This window comes from Lycium barbarum, chromosome 4, assembly GCF_019175385.1.
Source record: "Lycium barbarum isolate Lr01 chromosome 4, ASM1917538v2, whole genome shotgun sequence".
NCBI classification, from domain to species: Eukaryota; Viridiplantae; Streptophyta; class Magnoliopsida; order Solanales; family Solanaceae; genus Lycium; species Lycium barbarum.
In genome coordinates this window covers 19,994,880-20,016,826 of record NC_083340.1, presented here as the reverse complement: position 1 = coordinate 20,016,826, position 21,947 = coordinate 19,994,880, and the positions used below count along the sequence as shown (strand labels likewise).

Sequence of the window (21,947 nt, the reverse complement as noted above, 5' to 3'; positions counted from 1 at the left end):
TGAACAACTAGTGATTGTATCCGTGCATCGCGCCGTTATAAGTAGTAATAGTATATCTACATAATGATCAACAAACTAATAATGAATATAAATTTATACTATCCCTCATTTCAGTGAGAAAAGAAAACTCTCATAAACAACATACATTTTGAGTTAATTTACACGTTAAGATTATTTAGAACATATATTCCTATATAATATGTAGTCACGGGAAAAAGGTTTAATATTAAAGTCATAAATTTTTAAAAACTCAACTTTTACTAACCAAACATCTTTTTAGCATTCTATCATTTTTTTCATGATTCTTTAATTTCGTATATATAATATTTTTTGATAGAAAATACATGTTAAACATAAAATAGCATTTAAATCAATATCTATGAACCTGAATAAGGGAAAAATAATGAAAAGGAGGGAAAATGGCACTTCCTCCATTTCAATGTTTGACATAGTTTGATAATGGGAATGAATTTAAGAAAAAATGACGCCATAAAACATATGATCTTCAATATATTATAAAATTTGTATAACTATATTACTTTTGAAATTGTGATCTTAAAAATGTACGTAATAAATTGAAACAAAGAGAGTAAATAAATTAGTTACTTAATTCTAGGGGTCGCCATTTTTTTCTTCTGCCTCTACAACCTCTAAAAATACCTGAAAAGTGACGGAGACAAAAATGAATATTATTAGCTATATAAAGAAACACTTAAACTGTAGTAGAAAGCAAAAGAGAAAAGGTGAATGCAAGGGAAAAATTGAATGCAAGAGACATGAATTCTAGTGTTGTATAGTATTCGAATATTAAGGCAGCGCATGAGCAAAAGAAAGAAGGCATCAATAGATTCATTATATATCCATCAAGATGAAACATCATCCGAAAGTTTTTACCTCAGAGGTTCATCCTGAGTCACTGACGGATTTTTTATCCTAATTTCATGTTTCGTTTGTATAATAAAAAAGCATAATAAATTATGTAAAGACAGAATTTTAAGAAGAAGAAAATGACTGAGAGGCAGCTTAAAAATCTGCTTATGTGAGCGTGAATTGTAGAAATGCTAGTGTGGTTCTTTAGGTAGAGCTAAAGGCACTATAAATATGCTAATTGTAAGCTTTGCCGTTCTGCGCAGACATCTTCAAAATATTAAATCTTATTTATCACAAAGGCTTGTTTTATTGACATGAATAACACTTATGCGAGAAGTAATTACATAAAAAGATCATGGGGGAAGAGGATAAGTTGAGAAGGTTATCTACAGATTCTTTTTTGTATTTGTTAACATAATTTAAATGAAGAGAATGAAAGAAAAAAAAAAAAAAAAAGATAAATAGGATTCTTGAGATTCCTCAAAGAAGAGGAGAGGATGTAACTTTTTTGTATAATTAAGGTAATTTAATGTGAGTGATAAATATTATTAATCAATAGAGAATTTATGAAGATAGAGATGGGTGAGTTATGGAGGTGATTCTTTAAAATAAAATAAATGCGAAAAATGAAAATAAAACAAAAAAAAAAGAAAAAAAAAGATAAATAGGATCCTTGATCATATAGAGGTGCCATATAAGATTGGCTATGCGTAGCTTTATATTATATATAGATAGATATTAAACCACTGTATGAAGGTCATCAGGGGCTACATCTCATCTGAATCACTATGGCTACCTCTTGTTTTTGACTAATTAACTCAGTGTATTGATTTTTTATGAGAAGTGCTTAAAAGTGCTTTTTTACCTTTTAGTAATATGTAATTCAACTAAAAATTGATTTATATAGTCGATCATAATTAATTTAAAATCCATTATAGATTGTTTGACCATCAAATCACACAAATACTATTGTAATTTAATGGAGGATAATAAATACATTTTCTCAAGTTTCTATTTGTTTTGAGATTGTGACGATAATCATCTTTTTTTGAAAAAAATTAACATTTGTCAAGGTGGTTTCTTCATTTTCAGTAAACAATTTAAAAAATGTAAAACTTACACAAATAACTACCTTTTAACAGCTTCTAACAAGTTATAGCTATAAGTTGAAGATTTACAATTCGTAGCTGCTTTTGGCTGTATTTCAGTTGTATCTCGCATTTTTGAAATACAGTAAAATACAGCGAAATACAGCGTGGCTGTTGAATTAAAAAAAGGTTATATTTATGGCAATAAAAATCTTTTTCAAATTATATGGTAATTTGGATTAATGGTTCCATGATTCGTGCAAACCTCATGAGGTTCCATTACAGCTAACATCTCTCTATCAGAATTAGTCCATTCAAAAAAAAATTGCTGGTTTTGTTGTATTTCGCGTTTTTGAAATACACGAAAATACAAAATTTGGCAGAGTAAAAATAGGCTGTATTTATGGAACATATTCTCTTCTTTCATTTTAAATGGTAAGTCAAATTAAATCAACCATTTATCACGCATAACGGCTGAAGTTCCATAACAACCCACGTTTTTCTCTCCAAATTACTCCATTCCAAACTTTTAGAAATACTTCCAAATACAGAAAAATATACACTGGAATATAATGAAACATGGTTGATTGTTTAAGAAATATAAAATTGTAGTATGCGTATATACAATGGAATACAATGAAATGTATCATAAACTGTTTCGTAAATTAGAAATACATTGAAATATAGCGAAATATACTGAAACAGTATACTGAAATATACAGAAATATACTGAAATAGTACATTGAAATATAGCGAAATATACTGAAATATACTGAAACACCACAATCACAAACCCTACCGAACCACCACAACAACATGAAAAACCCTCCTCCTTCCTCCGCCGCCTTTCTTCCGATCCACCATCCTGCTCCACTCCAAAAACCCTACCGAACCACCAGAACAAACTGGAAAAAAAACCTCCTCATTGAGGAATCAAGTCTTTGAGACAAAGTTTGCAAGACTTTTCTACCAATCATACCAAGAAGAAAAGGTTGATTTGAAGCAGTAAGATACTTTCCACAACAACTTTTTAAACGTATAACATTGTCTGTTTTTCCACAAATTCAACAAACCGTTTTGCATTTTTTGAAGCACCATTACGATCTTGTGTTACTGATTCTTCATCTTCATCAGCTGCTAAATACTTGTCATGATGACTTTGTAAATGTACTGCTTTTGCTTTGTGGAATAACTCCATTGCTGGTCTTTTTGTTAATGGACTTTGTTCAAACAAAGAAAAAATAAAAAGATGATGAAATGATAATTACTCTCTCTTTTTCAGATTTGAGTGTATTCTCAGATTTGGCGTCGTTCCACCACCATCGCTGCCACCTCATCATCATCATCATCAACGGGAGCAACGGCAGCGGCATTGACGGCTTTAGCAGCCGCCGGAGTAAAGTCATGGTTGTTATTCGACTAGGAAGCAGCAACAACGATGTTGCTATAGTTTCTACGAGCTTTAACGCTCAGTTGCCTCACGAAGTTGGCTAAAGAAGAAGGGAGGCCGGAGATAGAGAAAGGGAAGGAGAGAGGCGGCAGTGAGGGGGAGGGGAGAGAGGAGAGAGAATTTTTTTAGGGTTTGGAGAAGATGATAAATCTTAAATGTGTAGTGAAAGAGAATAGAGAGGTACATGTATTTCAAAAATTACTGGACCAGTTATGAAATGTAATTTTGGTAAAATAAAGCTACAAAAATTAAATAAAAAATAAGGTAGTTATTATTCATAAATAAGTGTTAGAGGTAGCTATGGCAAGTAAATTTTCCTTAAAAAATCAACCAAAATCCAAGGGGGATTTAGGACAACCATTCCTAAAATCTTAAAAAGAAGGGTGTTATTACGCCATACACAAGACAAGGTAGGGCTGAGCATAAATACCGAAAATCGAAAAATCGGACCAAACTAGTTTGGTTCGGTGTTTGGTGTCCACCTTCAAAAAACCGAAACCGAAATAGCCGAATCGAAGTTTGATAAACCGAACCGAACACCCACCAAAATTTAATACATTACCCAAAAAAATTAAAATAGTTCAGGCCCATTAAGTTTAAGCCCAAAAAAAACTCAATTGTAACAAGCCCTCTTTTGCTTATATATCCCTAAATTTCCACTTCAGTTGAGAAAATCAAATATCCTTAACAAAAGAAGGTGACTAGGATGTGTCTTTAGGATTAATGTATGTCCTTTATGTGTTTTCTTAATTATTCTTACGGTATGTAATCCTATATCGTGGTTATGGTTTTCTGTTCTTGTGTATCTTGTTTGTTTGATTTTAATTTCAATTTATCAGTTTTATGTTTTATTGCTTTTGAGAATATGAATTAGCGTAAATGGAATCACTTTTAATATCATATAAAAAAAAACCGAATTGAAAAAACCGAAATCGAACCGAACCAAACTTCAAAAAATCGAAACCGAAAGAACCGAACTAGTTTGGTTTGGTGTTCGGTGTCCACCTTAAAAAAACCGAAACCGAAATAGCCGAACCGAAGTTTGAAAAAAACCGAATCGAAGAATTGAACGCCCACCCCTAAGACAAAGTGCTTGCTTCATTTGAACTCGCGCAATTACTACAAAGCCAGCAACACACCCAGGACTGGTTTGCCCATGAGAATTATTCATTTTTATCCCGATTTTTTTATTTAATTTAATAATCAGCTTTTTACCATGAATATTTCAAATACCTAAAATATTATTTTCAGTTTTTTTAAAAAGAAAAAAAAACACTTTCCGTGCATTCAAACAACTAAGTAGGCGTCTGGCCATGAAAATAAAATGTTTTTCACTTTATCTGAAATTTTGAAGTTAGAGTTGAAGATGGAGCTATGTTTGGTTATAGTTTTTATAAAAAAATATTTGATTATTTGAATGTTCTGAAAGTGGAAAAGGTGAAAACAAGTTATTAGGTGTTTTGCAGATTTCAAATATGGCCAAACGATGATTTTCAAAGAAAGTGAAAAAAAAATCAAGAAAAAAGTGAAAAATTCTCATGGCCAAATGTAGGGGTGTGCAAAAACCGATTTAATCGAACCAATAAAAACGCTATTGGTTTATCGATATCGGGTTATTGGGATAACGGTTTGTAAACAGTTTTGTAAGTTTTTTTTATTGGGTTATCGGTTTTGATTTTCGATTTTAAGGATTTAGTTAATGATTAAACCGATAACCCGGTAAGTTTATATTAAAATTACATTTTTATCCCTAATTATATATTAGTGGCTTTAAATTATAATTTTTAAATACAAACCCTATTTCTAAATTACTTACTGTAGGCACGCTTATTCTAGTTATATTCTCTCAATCCTCATACGAACTTGGGTCTGCGATGCCTCTCCCTCACTTCACAAATGAAATTAGGGCTTGCGAGTTCTCTCAGTTTTGGATCTTTGAAGTTGTTGGCTTGGTGTTGCCGCTGCTTACTGTTTTCTTTTGCATTTTATAGTTTGTCTTGCTGCTCGTGTTTTTTCTGAAGAAGTTGACCTTGTTTATGAACAAATGAACTAAGAACTGCCCTTGTTTTATTTTTTGAAAGATTGCTATAGTGCATTTTATAGTTTTTGTCTTGTAATTTATGTAGACTTTATGCACGAAGGCCGTGTATATATGAACAAATGAAAACAAGAGAAAGCAAAAAAAAAAATTAGCAGGGCATTTTCTTATCGGTTAAACTGAAAACCGAACCGTTAAGGACTAAAAACCGATAACAAATATCTTATCGGTTTGGTTTTGGTTTAGCATATTTACAAACCGAAAACTGGTAAACCGAACCGGTAATTCACAAAACAGAACCGAACCGACCTATAAGCACCCCTAGCCCAAACGGGTCTATATTTTCTTTGTAAAAGCTATAACCAAATGCAACTCCATCTGCAAAAATTACAAATAAATTGAAAAAAAAATTGGTTTGTATAGCCAAAGGTAGGGGTGGGCATGGTATGGTCGATACCGATTACCATACCAAAATCGAATTTTTTTATACCGCGATTTCGGTATGATGATATTTGGTACGGTATTTGGTATGCATTTTTAAAAAGTTTGGTATTCGATATTCATAAAGAAAATACCGAATACCACACCGAAGTATACAATTACATATACAATTCATATATCTTAGTATTATAATACTAACAAATGTATAAACTAGTATCTTTAGAAAACTAATTGTTTAAACGTTGGAACTTTGACTACTCTATCTTGATTTAAATGTCTTTTTTGTGTAATTGATTTATGAAAGGGATTGCTTGTACTTTCTTTTGAATATTTTTACATGTCTAAGGTGTTTAGTATATAATAATTGAAACGTTTCTTAAGTAGCGGAAGACATAATTCTCCACTATATGAGTATATGCAAGTCGCAGTCGAGCAAACTATGGTACCGATTTACCGTACAGTAAAATACCGAAATCAAACTTTAAAATACCGAACCATACCTAATTAATTTGATATGATAATGATATAATATTTTTAAAAATCAAAAATTAAAATTACCGTATCGAAATTTTAAATACCGTATGATGCCACCCCTAGCCAAAGGCCTACCGAAAGAGCAACAAAATAGAGTATGTACAATAAACCGTTAAAGGGTACCAAGGTTGAATTTGAATCCCCAAATCCTGCCTCAAATAACGCCACATGCTCTTCCTTTTCCCCACGCCACCCCACGCACCCACTACCCCACTTCACTTAATCCATTCAAATTATGCACAATAAATGTGTAGTGTACTTGATAAAACAATCAAAAACCCAACTCGTATTATTACATTCAAATAACTGGATCTGAAACTTGAGATTTGGATCTAAAAATGGGTTCAAGTAGTAGCAAAAACAATGCAACTGATTCACCGTCAACACCGCCGTCATCGGTGGTTATTCGGAGATCTAAATCGACTCGGACTAAAGTTTTTCAGTCCACGTGTCTCGGATCTCGCCATTCTCAAAATGAACCAACTCAGGTTTTATTTGTTTTATATGCATTAATCTGTTGTACATTGTGCTATTAGGTTAGTACACTCTGTTTTTTTTTTTTTTTTTAACGAACTAGTTTTTCTAAGCATTCTGTATCTTTGTGAGCATGCATTGATGTGTTGTGCATTGTGCTTGTTTGGTTTTACGACAATTTGGTATAAACTAGTTTTCCGCGTATATTTGTTTTTTAGTGGTTTAGTTTAGTGATTATTTGCTAGCACTTGTTTTTCGGAGCTAATGGACAACAGATTTGTATTTTTCTAGCATTCTGCATAGAGGTTGTTCATTGTGCTTTCATGGTTGTACTTTTAGCTCTAGAATTGTTAGCTTTAAAATCGCGATCCTAGAAATGAAGCACCACAGGTTTGTTTTACAATCAAACCGCTCTATAACAGCATCATTTGTTCCGATATTTTGTGGTTGCTATAGTGAAATGTTGTTATAGAGAACATCTAGTATAACATAACATGAAAGATCGGTTTCACAGCAAATATGGTTGTTATAGTGAAGTGTTGTTATAGAGAGGTCTGACTGTATATGTTTTTCTAGCATTCTATATCTTTGAGCATGCATTAATTTATTGTACATTGTGCTTGTTCGGTTAGAGCTCTAGAAATTTTTTCTTGCGCACTAGTTTTCCGTGTATATTTGTTTTAGCGGTTTAATTTAGTGATTATCTCCTAGCATTTTTTTTTCCTTGAACTAGGGGATGCTATGAGTGCTAATGAACAACAGATTTATATTTTTCTAGCATTCTGCATCTATTGGCATGCATAGAGGTTGTTCATTATGCTTCCGTAGTTGTACTGGTGCTAGAGTTTTTAGTGCTCTGTAAAAATTGTGAAATATTCTTATGCTGTGCAGTTAAATGTGGACTCAGTATGAAGGCATAATACATAGATAGACACCTTAACTTGCAACTAAACACTCCAGCTTTGAGAATGCACATCTCGACACCTCAACTTGTCCCCATTGTGTCTCGTGACACCTGATACTGACGTGACACATAATTTTTAGAGGTGTCTAGATGATCACTTTGTAAAGTTGGAGTGTTCAACTGACACAGTGGAGATGAGTTGAGGTGTCTAGATGATCATTTTGTTAGTTGGAGATGTTCAACTGACAGTAGAAGCCATGTTTAAGTGTTTATCTATCTACACTTTTTCCACGTAGGATTGTGATATCTATTTATAGGATTACATATGCAATATCTTTTTTGATTCATAAACTTGTATTGCAGGCTTCGGAAAATCAAACCAAAAGTAATGGGGCTACTGATCCTTGTTTAAGTGAAAATAAATCAGGAGGAAGAAAGGCTGAATGGTATGGAAAGGTCAAAGTTAAGAAGCATGATGAAACATGTGTAGCCTCCAATGTTGAGCTTGATGATTGGGATGAATCAAGCTTAGCTGATACCGTAGCTAGGAGAGGTGATGCTTCTTCTCGAGCTTCCTCATCTAGATCATCCAATCTTTCTGGTCGTTTCCTCCCCCGCTTCGGTTTTCGTCCTGGAAACATGAGCTTCCGGCTGAGCAGAGCAAATAGTTTAGGGTCAGCAAGGTCCATTTTTGCATCTTCACAGAGGTTTGCTATTTCAAACGATGAGGATGAGCTTCCGCGCTCAAGTTCGTCAGGTAGATTCAACAACAGAAATGAAAGGCCACAGAATTGTGACTTCTTTCCAAGTTGTTTCAGCAATCGGTCTCCTAGCCAATGTTCTGAAGATGTTGCTTCTAATAATTTACGATTCACTCCTTCGTCTGCTAACTTATCTGATAATTTTATGGATGAGCCACATCCGGCTTCCAGAAGAGGTTTGTCAGGTGACAGAAATGATACTAGAGTAGAGTGTACTGTTAATTTGTTTTCTCCAAGAAATCATAATTATACTGATGGTTTCGACACTAGAGTTTCTGACAGAAGGAGTGCAGCTCGCGAGCCTACTGAAAGGAACATCAGTATTAGCAGAACCCTGAGTGTTGGTAGACTTCGTGATAGGGTTGTTCGAAGATCATCATTTCCCGATGTTTGTTCCTTTCAAGGGGAAACGGAAACGAGACATGCTAGTGAGAATAGTGTGAGACAGAATTTAGGTGGTGAATTAAGTTCGGTAGCATCCGAAGGGAATGACTTAATTCTATCAAATACTTCTGGCCTTGCATCTGGTGCCTCTACCTCTTATGGGAGCCAATATTATGCAATTGAGAGCCCTAGAGGAAGAGAAACAAGATATAATGATCTGCCGGATCATAGGTCAAATTGGCTAGAGCGGCGAAGAAGAATAAGATCTCAGGTCCGTAAATATCTGCCTAACTTCATTGTGCTGACATTTAGGTTATACTACACCCCAATTAATATAAGCAAGAGGCTAAAGTCTGTTTTGCTTTATACATGAATGCAGTACTTCTAATCCTGTGTGTCACGTGTTTGGGGGAACTCGTTGGCCATTTATGATATGGCTACTTCCAACATAGTGATTACAAAATATGTAGGCATTTGGTATTACTTTTTCAAACAGAACTGTAATCTGAATGTGCTTGAACAACATATTATATGTACAGTCCCTCTAATCATGTATAGTTTTGTGCCAAGACACGACTTTCTTGACAAGGACATATTTGTTATTTTTTAGGTCTATGCCCTTCAACGACTGGGAAGGCGCTTTGAGAACCACTCTGGACATGAGAGGTCCTGTGTTTTATCTGGTCAGCATCGAGCAGGTCACTGTACATGTCGTATCAGTACTGAAGGAGCTAACTTAGATAGTGGCAGTAATGCCAGGGCAAGCATTTCAAGAATTGTTATGTTGGCAGAAGCTTTATTCGAGGTAATGTTACCAGTCCATTTTACTATATCAACATTTACCTTTTAATCATCAATGCGAGTTGAACTTGGATACTCATTTTAGGTTCTGGATGAAATTCATCAGCAACCAGTTGTGTTATCATCCCAGCCTTCTGTATCCTCAATCGGATCTGTTCCAGCACCCAATGAAGTTGTTGAATCCCTACCTGTCAAATCATACAACAAAATCCGTAGGAGTTCTAATGACGAAGTTGCACAGTGAGTCGAACATTTTACTCTTTGGCAGTTTATTGCACCTTTAAGGATTTATTTTGTATGCGATTTGCTTCCAACCAATCTGACAATGCTCCGTTTTTGTTTCATTTGTTCCTTTTTTACTTGCTCCGTTTACAGTTCTGTGCTTAAGTTTTGAATCTCTAATTCTTTCTGAGAGAGCTATTCATGTATTGATATAGGACTTTTTAGAAGTGAATGACAATGAACTCCCAAAAAGTTGTGCAAAAAATTAAGAGAGAAGCGTTTTGCTTATTGAACCATTTTGCTTGGTGTACCATTGTAATGTAAATAATACAGTTAAGTTTTTGGATTTTATATGCTCCTTGAAATTCGGATAGGAGAGAAAGGAATGTACAGGAGCCCCTGCAATTGTATCTCTGGTTGCTGAATTCAACTTTTGCCTGATAAAAAAATAGCTAGAAGAGACATTTTGGAAAGAAAAAAACAAAAGAAACTAGAAGAGACTACAGAGATTGAAGGAAAAGTCACTGAAAAAGAGTAGAACATGTTACTAGCATGATTAATCAGTAATCTCAAGTAAAAATATGACCAATGAAAATAGGCTCAATGGTCAGTGACTCTTGCTTAACCTTCTTTATTTCAATCTAAACGACATTCGGCAGACCCCAAATGAAAATTTCTCTTCCTCTGAATCGAGATGAATGGATGTATCTAAAGGTTTGCTATACAATACCTATTGAAGTATGTTCTGAAAGACAAGTTGAAGTATCTTTATTTTCTGATGTTTTTAATATGTGAAATGATCTGATTTTTTTGCTCCCAGTGTGAAATTTGAATTATGCAAAGCATTTCAACAAACCTAACTAGCCATCTCACTTGGCATTAGTTATATTCGAGTCAGAAGATTTAGAGCCATTTAACAAGTAGATCTCTGGTTCAGCTGGGATTTCTACCATTCTAATCTTGTTCTCTTTGCTTTTTTCTTTTTTAGCGTGGAGAGTTTTGCATTGTCTGAAACACATACACGAATAGTTCTCTGGCATACTGTTCCAAATTATATAAGTGATATAATGTCATATCTAACATTAGACCACATGTCCTTGTATATTTGATGATACCCAAGACAAATACCAAGAGAATGCAGCGATTCTTTTTTTTGGGGGGGATTTTAGATACTGGGAAACCTCTCAGCTTCAAAAAATTTGCCACAAAGTACCAATAATCTTGAGGGTCTTCTTTACTAGCCTTTTTTGCTGTCACGTTTATTTTCATTAATTTTTTCCTATTCTAAGTAGAAGTTTTAAAGAGTTCTAGGTGGAAGTAGGGGTTTTCTTTCATGCTTAATCTGCTGTTATCACTCTTCATGCAGGTCTTTGTTAGCCTAGGATTTATGTTTAGACCTAGAAATGATCTATTTGGTTACGTCATCCTGGAGTAAGTTAACTAATCATAACTGGTTATGCATGAAATAAATATAGCATGGTTTGCGTGCTTTATATCAAAACTCATTTACTAGTTTGGTTTGTTATCTAATTCAAAATTCAGAATACTCAAATGTTTCCTTTTCTTTAATTCATTCTTAGTCAAAAGTTAATTTGTTATGTGGTCTTTTTAGCTTGAATTTTATGGCCTTATTTCTGTCATGTGAACTATTTGGCTATATATTGACAGATGTTACATTTGTCTGGTTGAGTACGACGAAGGAGATATTTTACGAACACTGCCTTGCCATCATGAATTTCACCGGACTTGTGTTGACAAATGGCTCAAAGAAATTCATAGGTATACTTTGCCCCTGTTGCTTTGTGCTGGTATCTTTCAAAGTCAAATACTGAAGCTCCTCAACTATGTGAATGTTCCTATTTTCCTCAAAACTGAAGTTAGGAAACTTCAATTTAGACTTAAAATATAGGCCAAAGTTCTTTCCTTTTATCATGCCTCGCAAAGAGATGAACAAAACAACTTGCATATGAGTTGATGAGATGGAATCTCTTTAAGACTCATTTCTTAAACATAAAATTTAGGGTGTTTCCCTGGTTAGTACCCTTCTGCCTCAATCTTTCCGTCGCCTTTTCTACCATACTCATAAGCAGAAGTATCATGTCAGAGATCAGAGCTTATTAGCATCCAAGAGTGGTGCTTAATAGTCCATAGTGGTGAAATCTTTGGAGACCAGGGTTCAAATTCAGCCTAGATAAAAACACTAAATGATTTCTTCTTATATGTAAGGCTTGGTGGATAGAGTTTACTGATATTTGTGCTAGTGAGAGATAGTAGGTACTCGGTGGACTAGTCAAGGTGCACATAAACTGGCTCGGTTACCACCGTTATTTGAAAAACAAAAAATTAGAGTTTATTACAGAGCTCCTTAATGTTTCTTCTTAGAACACTCACTCTTCTATGGTCTTAGTGTTACTTTTGTAATAGTCCTCAATAATTGATGGAGAGAAATTTTGAGATAGATCTGTGAACAACCTATGGAATAGTAGTACACTGAGTATGATTATGCAGGTAGATGTTATGTTATATTTCCAACCAAGATATTCTTTATTGTAAAGAAGTTCGTTAAACCTAAGAACACACCTAAGAATGGGTGAATATTTTTGAATGTACATACCCAGTATCTCTTAAGTAAGATATTGCCATTTACAAGAAACTGTGTAAGACAAAATCCATACATATATTAATTCTTATATGTTATGCAATTGTGTTCACCCTCCTAAAAAGCTTTAAAAAAATGCCAAGTGGCACTACACTTGTTATTTAATAAATTTTTGTCAAGATTTCGTTAGATTATTAATGGTTTTAATTATGATATAAATTCTAACTAAGTATAATTAAAGAAAAACAAAAGTAAAAAGTAAAAAGTGAGATAAGGAAAGGTAAAGAGAAAAATAAGGGACGCCACTTTTGTCCCATTTCACTGAGAGCTCTCTGACTATAGAGAATTAAAGCAGAACAGTTCTCATTTGGTTCGATTTCACAGTAATTTCAGTGTATAATCTTTGATTTTATCGTGTCTTGGGGTTAAAAGGTGTGATCAAGTATCGTGAACAAAAAAGCCCTAAACTTTGAGAGACTTAAGATCATATTTAATTCACAAGTTCTTTACCTGTCTCCTTCCTTTATTTTGCTTTGTCCATGGCTTAAATTAGTCGTCGCAAAAGCCACGTAGATGACTTTTCACACCTCACGCGCCTCTAAGGAGGTGGTTACACGTACTTTGTCATATGTCAAATCATATGTCAACAGGAGGGTTTTAGCACTTGAAAGTTATAGTTCAAGGGGGTAACTTAAACTAGGTGTAGTTCAAGTATGAGACTAAAAAAACCGTTATAGTTTAGAGTGATTTTGTTCCATTATCTCTTTCTTTTAAGTGTATTCCCAATATGAATTACAAAGCCCTTTTGTAAGCATAGAAGAATGGTGATAACCAAGCTGTCAAGAGTGATAAATGATGTCTGGGGATGGTAGTCTAGAAATGACAATGATTGGATGAACGAATAACCCACTAGTTTAGTGGATAAAAAGCGGGCATCGACTTTATGTGGATATACTTGTTGGGTTATGAATGGGAAATTGAGGGGAATGAAATTTTGAACAAGGTTCTTTTAACAAAGGAACTTATTCCCTCATTGATTTAAGAGAGGAAAGTTATTGTCAAAATTTTATTTCCCTCCATTTCCTGGTCACACATGAAACTTAAAACCCAACACAGAGAACTAATTATCCTCATGATTCAAGCAATTTAAGGTACAACCTGTAAGTGATGTTACCATCAGATTATCTGTATAGATAATATACATACAACTAATAATATTCAAGCAATTGAATGATTAGATAACTGGTTTAAGATTGTAGACGTGACCATCAGATGGTCAATTAGAATAAGTAAATATAAGAGCCAATAAAAGCATTTTAAGGGACCTTCTCTTAATTTTTTTATGAAGTTTTTTTTTTTTTTTTTTCATGAAATCTTTCGCTTACATTAATAGACCCTGAAGTCTTCTTCAGACATTGATTTAGGGCAGCTTAGAAAGCCTCGGTGCAGAACGGGGTGGACTTTGCTGCTTAGCTCCAGGTTTGATGAGTTAAGAAATGTTTGAGAGGAATAATGACTCTTTTTGTCATCTACTGAGATTTGGTTTTGGTATGAGAACCTGTATCAATTAGGATTATATAAGTAACATCCATCTTTGGTCACTACTTGAAGAAAACTATAAAAAGGAAAAGCGCAAACCATTGGTATTGTTAAGAAAGTGAGAAGCGTGTCTATGACAGAATAGATGAGGTGGAATTGGTGAAAATTATTATACTAGGACAGTATTACTTACCCAGATTATAAATTAGATTAGGACAGGATGTTGTTCCTGAAGTGCCTGCAGCATGTTATTTGTACCCTATAATGTCTGGTTGCTAGTATTTTATCAGGATCTCAGAGAAATAAGAGTGCTTATAATCTTGTCTTGTGATAATTATCTTCTTTTTTTACGAAAAAACTATCTTCCTCTAATTTAAAACTTCCAGTAATACTCCTTGAATTCAATTATGTTGCGTAACCGTTGTTCATTTTGCTGTAGGGTGTGCCCATTATGTAGAGGTGATATCTGCCAATCTCACTCAAACCAAGGAAATGTTTGATGTTGCTTTCCTGGATATCGTCTCTTGTATTATGAATCCCCTTGATAGTGTTACAAGAAGATTTGGCACCAGGACTTAACTTCATATGTCCTGGAACCTTTCTTCGATACACTTCAGTATGGTTTGAGAGTTTGGTCCTGTTTCAGTGCAGTTGTCCATCTCTTTTGTTGTAATTGTCTACCTTTACAATATCCATTTGTGATAGAAACTCATACTTCCTCAGTAAAGATGGATCAACTACTTGTGCCATACCAAATGATCTGGGGAGAGTTTCCAAATGGGTTTCGTTGAAGAAATGAGATGCAGATTTTTCAATTAATATGCTGGTGGTTTCTATGGGAAACCAAATTCATGACTGTATTTACCAGAAGTACCTTTTTATTATCCTTCATTGATAATGGAAGCTACGAGGGTCAATTAGAAAAGCATTATTTCTATTACATAGGAGGAAGGGGAAGGAAAAATGGAAGGAAGAGAATCGAATCCAAACCTATTATCCTATTATATGAAAGTACAAAGAAACGAGAGTTCACGTAGAAGAGATAGTGTGAGAGTAGTGAGATTATCTACTGTCAAGTGGAGATTTGATATTCTGAAATAAGAATCTATAGTTTGAATATTGAATGAGATTGCCAATCATTATTACTATTTAATTAAAAACAGAAACCGGATGAGATTTAAAAAAAAAAAAAAAAAACTGAAAAAGATAGAGACGGGTAGGAAGATGAAGAAACGTGTTGATGCAGTGGTGGAGCTATCTGTAATGATGGGAACTTCGTTGTATTCATTTATTGTGAAACTAGTGTACTTGAGTTTTACAAATCAAATGAGTTTTCATGATTTTTTGGACATCCTATTTCTTTGATAGAAAACAGATGCTTAAAATATTGCATGTTAAAAAAACCGATCTATTTAAGTAAGTGTATAGAAATAATAGAAAAAAAAAGTAATAAAAAGAAAACAAATGGTAATGAAATCCAGGGATATTGTAAACCTAAGACGTAACCTACTTCTTTTTTCTTCTTCTTCCAAGGCATTTTTCTTAATATTTTATTTCATAGCATGAATTGTTGATACTTATGTTTTATTTTTTTCATTTCTTGTTAAATAAAAACTAAAAAGGAAAACAAAATAAAAGTGTGGTTGCAATTTCCTGATTTCTAATACTTCATTTTTCTTTTTCTTCATTTCTTTTGTAGATTTCCATGTACCTAGATTTAGGTGCATGTACTCCTTCTTTTGGACTATATTTCCTTGAAGAGGTGTTGTCTAGTTCTCTGAAAAAGGCTGTAACCGGTGATATGAAGAACCTCTATAGAAAAACTGTAACTTGTGTGATACGGAAGACGTTGAAAGAACAATTGGAGACAATATAAAATTAAAAAATACCTTCTGGTTCCTTAACAAAATGATAAGCAAATATATTTCCTCTTAAATCACAACTCTATAATTCCTTTTAAAATTGAAGAATAATAAACATTCAGTCAAAAGATTTGTATTTGTGTATTAACAGAAAGAGAGAGAAAGATAATATGAAAGGTGAGACTCACTATCGATCTTAGCTTTGCTGTTAAAGATGAATTCTTTGTTTTGAAGTGGCAGGGATGTGTGTTTGGAATACTATTATATACTGTTTTTGTGGCTGTTAAGCTATTGAAATTTACTTACGTCACACTGATGAGATTCAATGAGAAAATAACGTGGGTATAGAAATTTAATGGGGAAGGAATATGGGCATATGAAAAGCAAGAAAAATCAGTGGAGTAAAAGCCAAGAGTCTGATAAAGATAAAACAAAACGTTACATTCATCTTTGGAGTAAAAACTTGAGCATATTTAACATAATAAAGAGAGAGTTTAATGAGTGAATTTAAGTCTTTTTACATAGCACATAAATCAGAAAAAAATAGGAAATAGGCCAAAAAAAGGAGAAAATAAATAAATAGGAATGATGGCCATAGAGAGGTGCCACATCACCTTGTCTATGCCTAGCTTTATATTATATATAGATTATACTGTGTAAATAGAATGAAGTAGTTTCTTTTTAAAATAAGAGAAATTTTTCGTGCAGTAACATATGTGGTTAAAAATAATCTTCTCTTTAGTATATACCGAGTTTTCATGAAAGTTTGTCTTCATTGAGATGAGACGAACTCCCAGGCAACTGCAAGCACATGACAATTATAGAAGTTGAGAAACATCTTTTTTGATAGTCTATTATTAACAGGACTTAATTAATGTTAGAAATTAAGTAAAGGCAATTGAAGAGTGAATTTTGCTAACAGACCAAGGGAGTTCTTAAATAGTGCGATTTGCAGAATTTGTAATTTTCGTTATTGCCTTCGAGTATTATTGTCTAGTGGCTTTGAGGATATAAATACTCTCTAAAGAAAGTGTTTTGTGATAAAATCTTGACATCTTTGTCTTTGTTGCCATCTCCCATTTTTTTTATAACTATAATGTAGTGATTCGATGAAGAAACAACATAACTTTTAAGTCTTTCTTTATGAAACAAAAAAATGGGAAAAAAGTTTCAATTTTCACAAATGCAAATCCTACATATTTGGTTAAGTTGTTATATATATATATATATATATATATATATATATATATATATAGTATACTTATACATTAATAAGTTGTTTTATATTATTTTTATTTTTCGATAAGTTGTTGTATATGTATATTTATACATTGGTAAGTTGTTCTATAGTATTTTATTTTTTCGGTAAGTTGTTGTATAATATTACTACTATATATAAGTAAGAATGAAAAGTTTTTGTAGTCCTCACAGGGTCATTTTTGTAATTTCATCGAGTTACTTTTAGAAGTGACATGTGTTGTTGATTTGTTGTTCAACTTAAATTTTTTATCTATTTCCTCTTTTATTTGCCCTTTATTGAGTTTAATATTACTTTAATTGCCATCAAAAAATTTGGTAAATAGAACACACACCTGCTTTTTTCCGTTGCATATACTAATGTTTATTCACAAGCTTTTGTCAACCAAAAAATAATCTTAATAAGTGTAGTTTTCAAATATATAAATTTTATTTTAATGATTCAAAAATACTTTAAGTCCACATACTTAGTAATTTAAAATATCTTTTAAAAAAAAAAACTAGAAAAATATAGTAAAAGAAAAACGGTTTGACTACCCAAATAGTAATACCTTCGTATAAAATGAGACGGAAGGAACACTTTTTTTCCTTAACAAAAATATGAAATCAAGAAACATATTACATTATGCCATAATAAATTTACTAAGATACATTAGACATTGTGCATATTCATTGCTTAATAATTCCGTCTTCTGAGATGGGTATCACTAGCACTAGCATAGATATTTACAAGTCTATTTATAGATCTTAGTCTCCTATCCTAAGCTCAAAAACTATAGATTCCACTAACAATACTCCTCCAGAGATTTTAGAATTTAACATTAGTATAATTTGTTGAGTTCTTATATGGTAAGCTTGCTATGAAAGTAGTGCTTTTAGGATAGCTAATAAAATCAATGAATATAGTTTTGTGTTGTTTATTAACTTGAGCTTAAAAACGATCGTCGTATTTGTTCTTTCTTCTTGGAATGTCTTGCAAAAAGAATGAACTAGTCTATTTGATGCTGAATTGCAACAATAAATAATGAAATTTTCAGTGTGATAAAGAAAAATAAAGAAGAAATTCATTTGCAAACAAATGATTAGCTTTGTCAACAGACTGTTGCTTTGTAATGCATTAGTTCATTTTCCATTAATTATAAGGTCACTTATCCACTATTAATAAGTCATACTTTCTTTATTTATTTGAGATTGAAAATCGTGCCTACATTTCTTGAACACTCAAATATCTTTTTGCAATAGTTGGTTAGTCAACATTGATTTAATTCAGAAAAATTGAGTGAAGCATTCAATGAAATAACAAAGAAGAGCTCTTACATCATGAATTTATTTGAAGAAAAAAAAAATCTTTAACTGTCAAATACTTTTATATTATGATTTAATTTTCAGGAGTTCGTAAAAAATGTCGAATTACTTTCCCGTCAAAAAAAAAGTAATTATAAATTTAATTTTAATGTTAGTATTGAGCCCCCAGACCAAGTGACACCAGTATTTATACATTGGTAAGTTGTTGTAGAGTTCTTTTTTAAGAAAAAAAAAATGTAGAGTATGTTTATATTTTGGTAAGTAGTTTTAAAGTTTGTTTATTTTGGTAAGTTGTTTTATAGTTTGTTTATATTTTGGTATATAAGTTGTTTTGTAGCATGTTTATCTATAGAGATTACATGTAATCCCAAAGATATTAAAAAAAAAATCCTACCTTTATATACTAGTGGAATACTTACTGAATCGCTACTCATTAGCCAAACAATTCATAATTCATTGAGATCTAAACATAGTGTGAGGGAATGATGAAAATGAAAGTTAAAATTACTCACAAAGAAACAATCAAACCATATTCTCCAACACCTCCAAGCAAAAAAGATTATAAGCTTTCCCTTATAGATCAATTAACCCCTGGCCCTTATGTTCCTATTGTCCTCTTCTATGATTCAACCACCAAATTCTCAAATGATCACCTCAAAAAATCCCTCTCAAAAACCTTGACTTATATATACCCTCTAGCTGGTAGAAAAATAGATGAGTTCACAATCGAATGCAACGATGAAGGGGTCGATTTTCTTGAAGCAAATGTTAGTAACATTACCTTGTCCAACATTGTCAATGACCCAAAAATTGAAACTCTTTGCCAATTGCTTCCATGTCATGTTCTTGATAGATCCATAAGACAAAGTGATCAAGTTTTGCTAAGAGTTCAATTAACTAAGTTCCCTTGTGGAGGAATTTCCATTGGTGTGTGTGTTTCACATCTAGTTGCTGATGCATCTTCACTTGGTACATTTGTCAAAACATGGGCAAAAATGAATCAAGAAAATGATCAAGAATGCAATGGCATTGACACTGGATTCATCGTCGACGTTACTGGGATCTTTCCTCCAACAGATCTTGGAAATAATCCTTGGTTAACCTTGATTCCAACAGAAGAAGAACTTCCATTAAAAATCTCGATGAAGAGATTCATATTTGATAACTCAAAGCTAGCTACATTAATACAGAGTTGCCCTGTTGAGGAACGTTACGCGACTCGTTTTGAGGCTTTGTCAGCTTTCCTATGGTCATCAATTATACCAACATGGAAAGACAAGAAAAGTGATATCAAAGTTTACATACTGTTGATATCAATCAATCTAAGGAACAGAATGAATCCCAATTTACCTACAAATAGCATTGGCAATCTAGTTTATCCAACAATGGCCAAATGGGAAGTTGAAGAAGGGGAAATTGATTACAAAAAGTTGGTGGAAAAAGTTCAAGAATCAATAAGGAAAGTGGATGATAGTTACATAACAAGGGTTCATGAGAAAAATGAGTACATAAATTACTCGAACTCAATTCTTGAATTGGCTATAACTAGAGGAAATGAAGTGGGATTTGCTGGTTGTATCAGTTGGTGTAAAATTCCTTTTTATGAAGCTGATTTTGGATGGGGTAAACCTACTTGGATAGCTAATCCTGTAAAGTTTCCATGTGGATTCCATCTGTTGGATTGTGTTGATGGCAGTGGAATTGAAGTGTGGATGGGATTGCCAGAAGAACATATGAAGTTGCTGGAGAAGAATGAAGATTTTATGTCGTATGTTTCTTTAAATCAAGATGTTTGAAACTGAGATTAGAATATAGTTAATGTTTAGATGATCTGGTTAGATTTAAGATTGTTGTCCAGAAAGGCAAAAAAAGGAGTTATGCAATGAAGTTTATGTTTTTATTTTATTTTGAAGAATTTATAAACTAAGGTTTTTAGATGTCTGGAATTCCTTTTACTAGTGGATACCATCTTTAAAAGGTTTAAATTTATCTGAATAAGGAGGGATTTAGCATCGTCTAATGGCATTATGTAACATTTTAAGTCAAAAGGTTTGACTATTTTACCATTACTTAAATTGTAAGTGGCCATTTTAAGTCAAAATATAATTTTTTTCTATTCAAATTGTAAGTGGTCATGAAAGACCATTTCCGCTCTTTAATTTACCATCAGATTAAAATTTCAATAGGACATTAAGATAAAATATTTTATAAGAATTGTTCTTTTAACATTCCAAAATTGTTTAATTTTTGGATTCTAAACAATTGTTCTTTTAAACCCTCGTCAATCTTATAAGAAAAATAGCTCAGGATTGACAAATACTCCAATTTGGAATAGTCCGCCAGTTGATCTAACAGAAATAAAAAAAAATTAAACATTTATTATTCGAAAGACCATCAAACATGTCAAAGTTTAATTGCAATTAAATCTACAAAATGCACTGTTCAATTTGCCGTCCCACACCATGGTATAAATGGCGGAATTGGAACTCTATTTGGGAGTCCGGACAAAGCACCGGTAAATGTCTCTCATCTAGACAACTAGAGTCGAACTTCCTAAAACTTATATTTTCTATGGTTATAGTAAAATGTTGTTATAAAAAAGTTTAGTCTTTTCAGACTATATTGTTAATAAGTCGTTCATTTTCCCTATGTAGACGAAAAAATGCTAGGAAACTCTATAATGAAGAGCTACTTTCTGAGAGAAAACGAGGTAATTACTTTAGCGGGGGGACCAAGTTTTTTTTTTTTTTTTTTTTGTGACAATGAATTCCAAGTAGGGTTGTTCACAGTTTTGGTTAAAACCAAAACCAAACCGAAAATTTAACCAAATCGAATAAAATAATCGACATTTGGTTTAGTTTGGTTTGGTTTGGTTTTAAATTTGAAAAACCGATAATATTTGGTTTGGTTATGGTTATAGTAAAAAATAACCGAATAAATAACTGAACCAAACCGATAATTATATACATAAAATTTATAATTATTTATATGTATAATATTAGCTTTTCATAAATAATTAAAGATATTTTATACCTTTTAATTATTAATTTAATTTTGGTCTACTTATTTTTAAGGCCCATGTCTTAAAAGAATATGTCCAACAATCCAAGTCCAACTCTAATAAGTCGTAAGCATAAGGGTTGATTGTATTTTGAAACCTCTGTTTGACTTGTTCTTTTGAATCTAAACTGCGTTGCAAGTTTGGTCCACCTGATTCACCCTTGTGAGCTATGAGGAAAAAAGAGTTTCATAAGAAATTTGAAGAATGTAGAGAGAGAATATTTGAATTGTCACGGCTAGTCATAAACCGAAAAACCGAACCAAACCGAACCAAACCGACAATAACCAAACCGGTGGTTATTATTTTACTTGGTTTGGTTATGGTTTTAGACATTTAAAAACCGACTAAATTGGTTTG

General features: G+C 32.7%; 2 protein-coding genes across 3 annotated transcripts; both read left to right on the top strand.

Moving 5' to 3' along the window:
• Nucleotides 1–6,515: 6,515 nt before the first annotated feature.
• Nucleotides 6,516–14,965, top strand: LOC132635489 (uncharacterized). Of its 2 annotated transcripts, none has more exons than XM_060351909.1 (6): nt 6,516–6,909; nt 8,163–9,215; nt 9,555–9,749; nt 9,852–9,985; nt 11,636–11,746; nt 14,545–14,965. In XM_060351909.1, the coding sequence occupies exons 1-6, from the start codon at nt 6,760–6,762 to the stop codon at nt 14,603–14,605; spliced, it is 1,704 nt and encodes a 567-aa protein (XP_060207892.1). In that variant the 5' UTR covers nt 6,516–6,759; the 3' UTR covers nt 14,606–14,965. The 2 variants fall into 2 exon arrangements, with proteins under 2 accessions (XP_060207892.1, XP_060207891.1); XM_060351908.1 differs by having other exon boundaries at nt 6,519–6,909; nt 9,831–9,985.
• A 4,055-nt stretch (nt 14,966–19,020) lies between these two features.
• Nucleotides 19,021–20,325, top strand: LOC132637248 (stemmadenine O-acetyltransferase-like). The gene has a single exon (XM_060354366.1). The coding sequence runs from the start codon at nt 19,021–19,023 to the stop codon at nt 20,323–20,325; it is 1,305 nt and encodes a 434-aa protein (XP_060210349.1).
• The last annotated feature ends 1,622 nt before the right edge of the window (nt 20,326–21,947 follow it).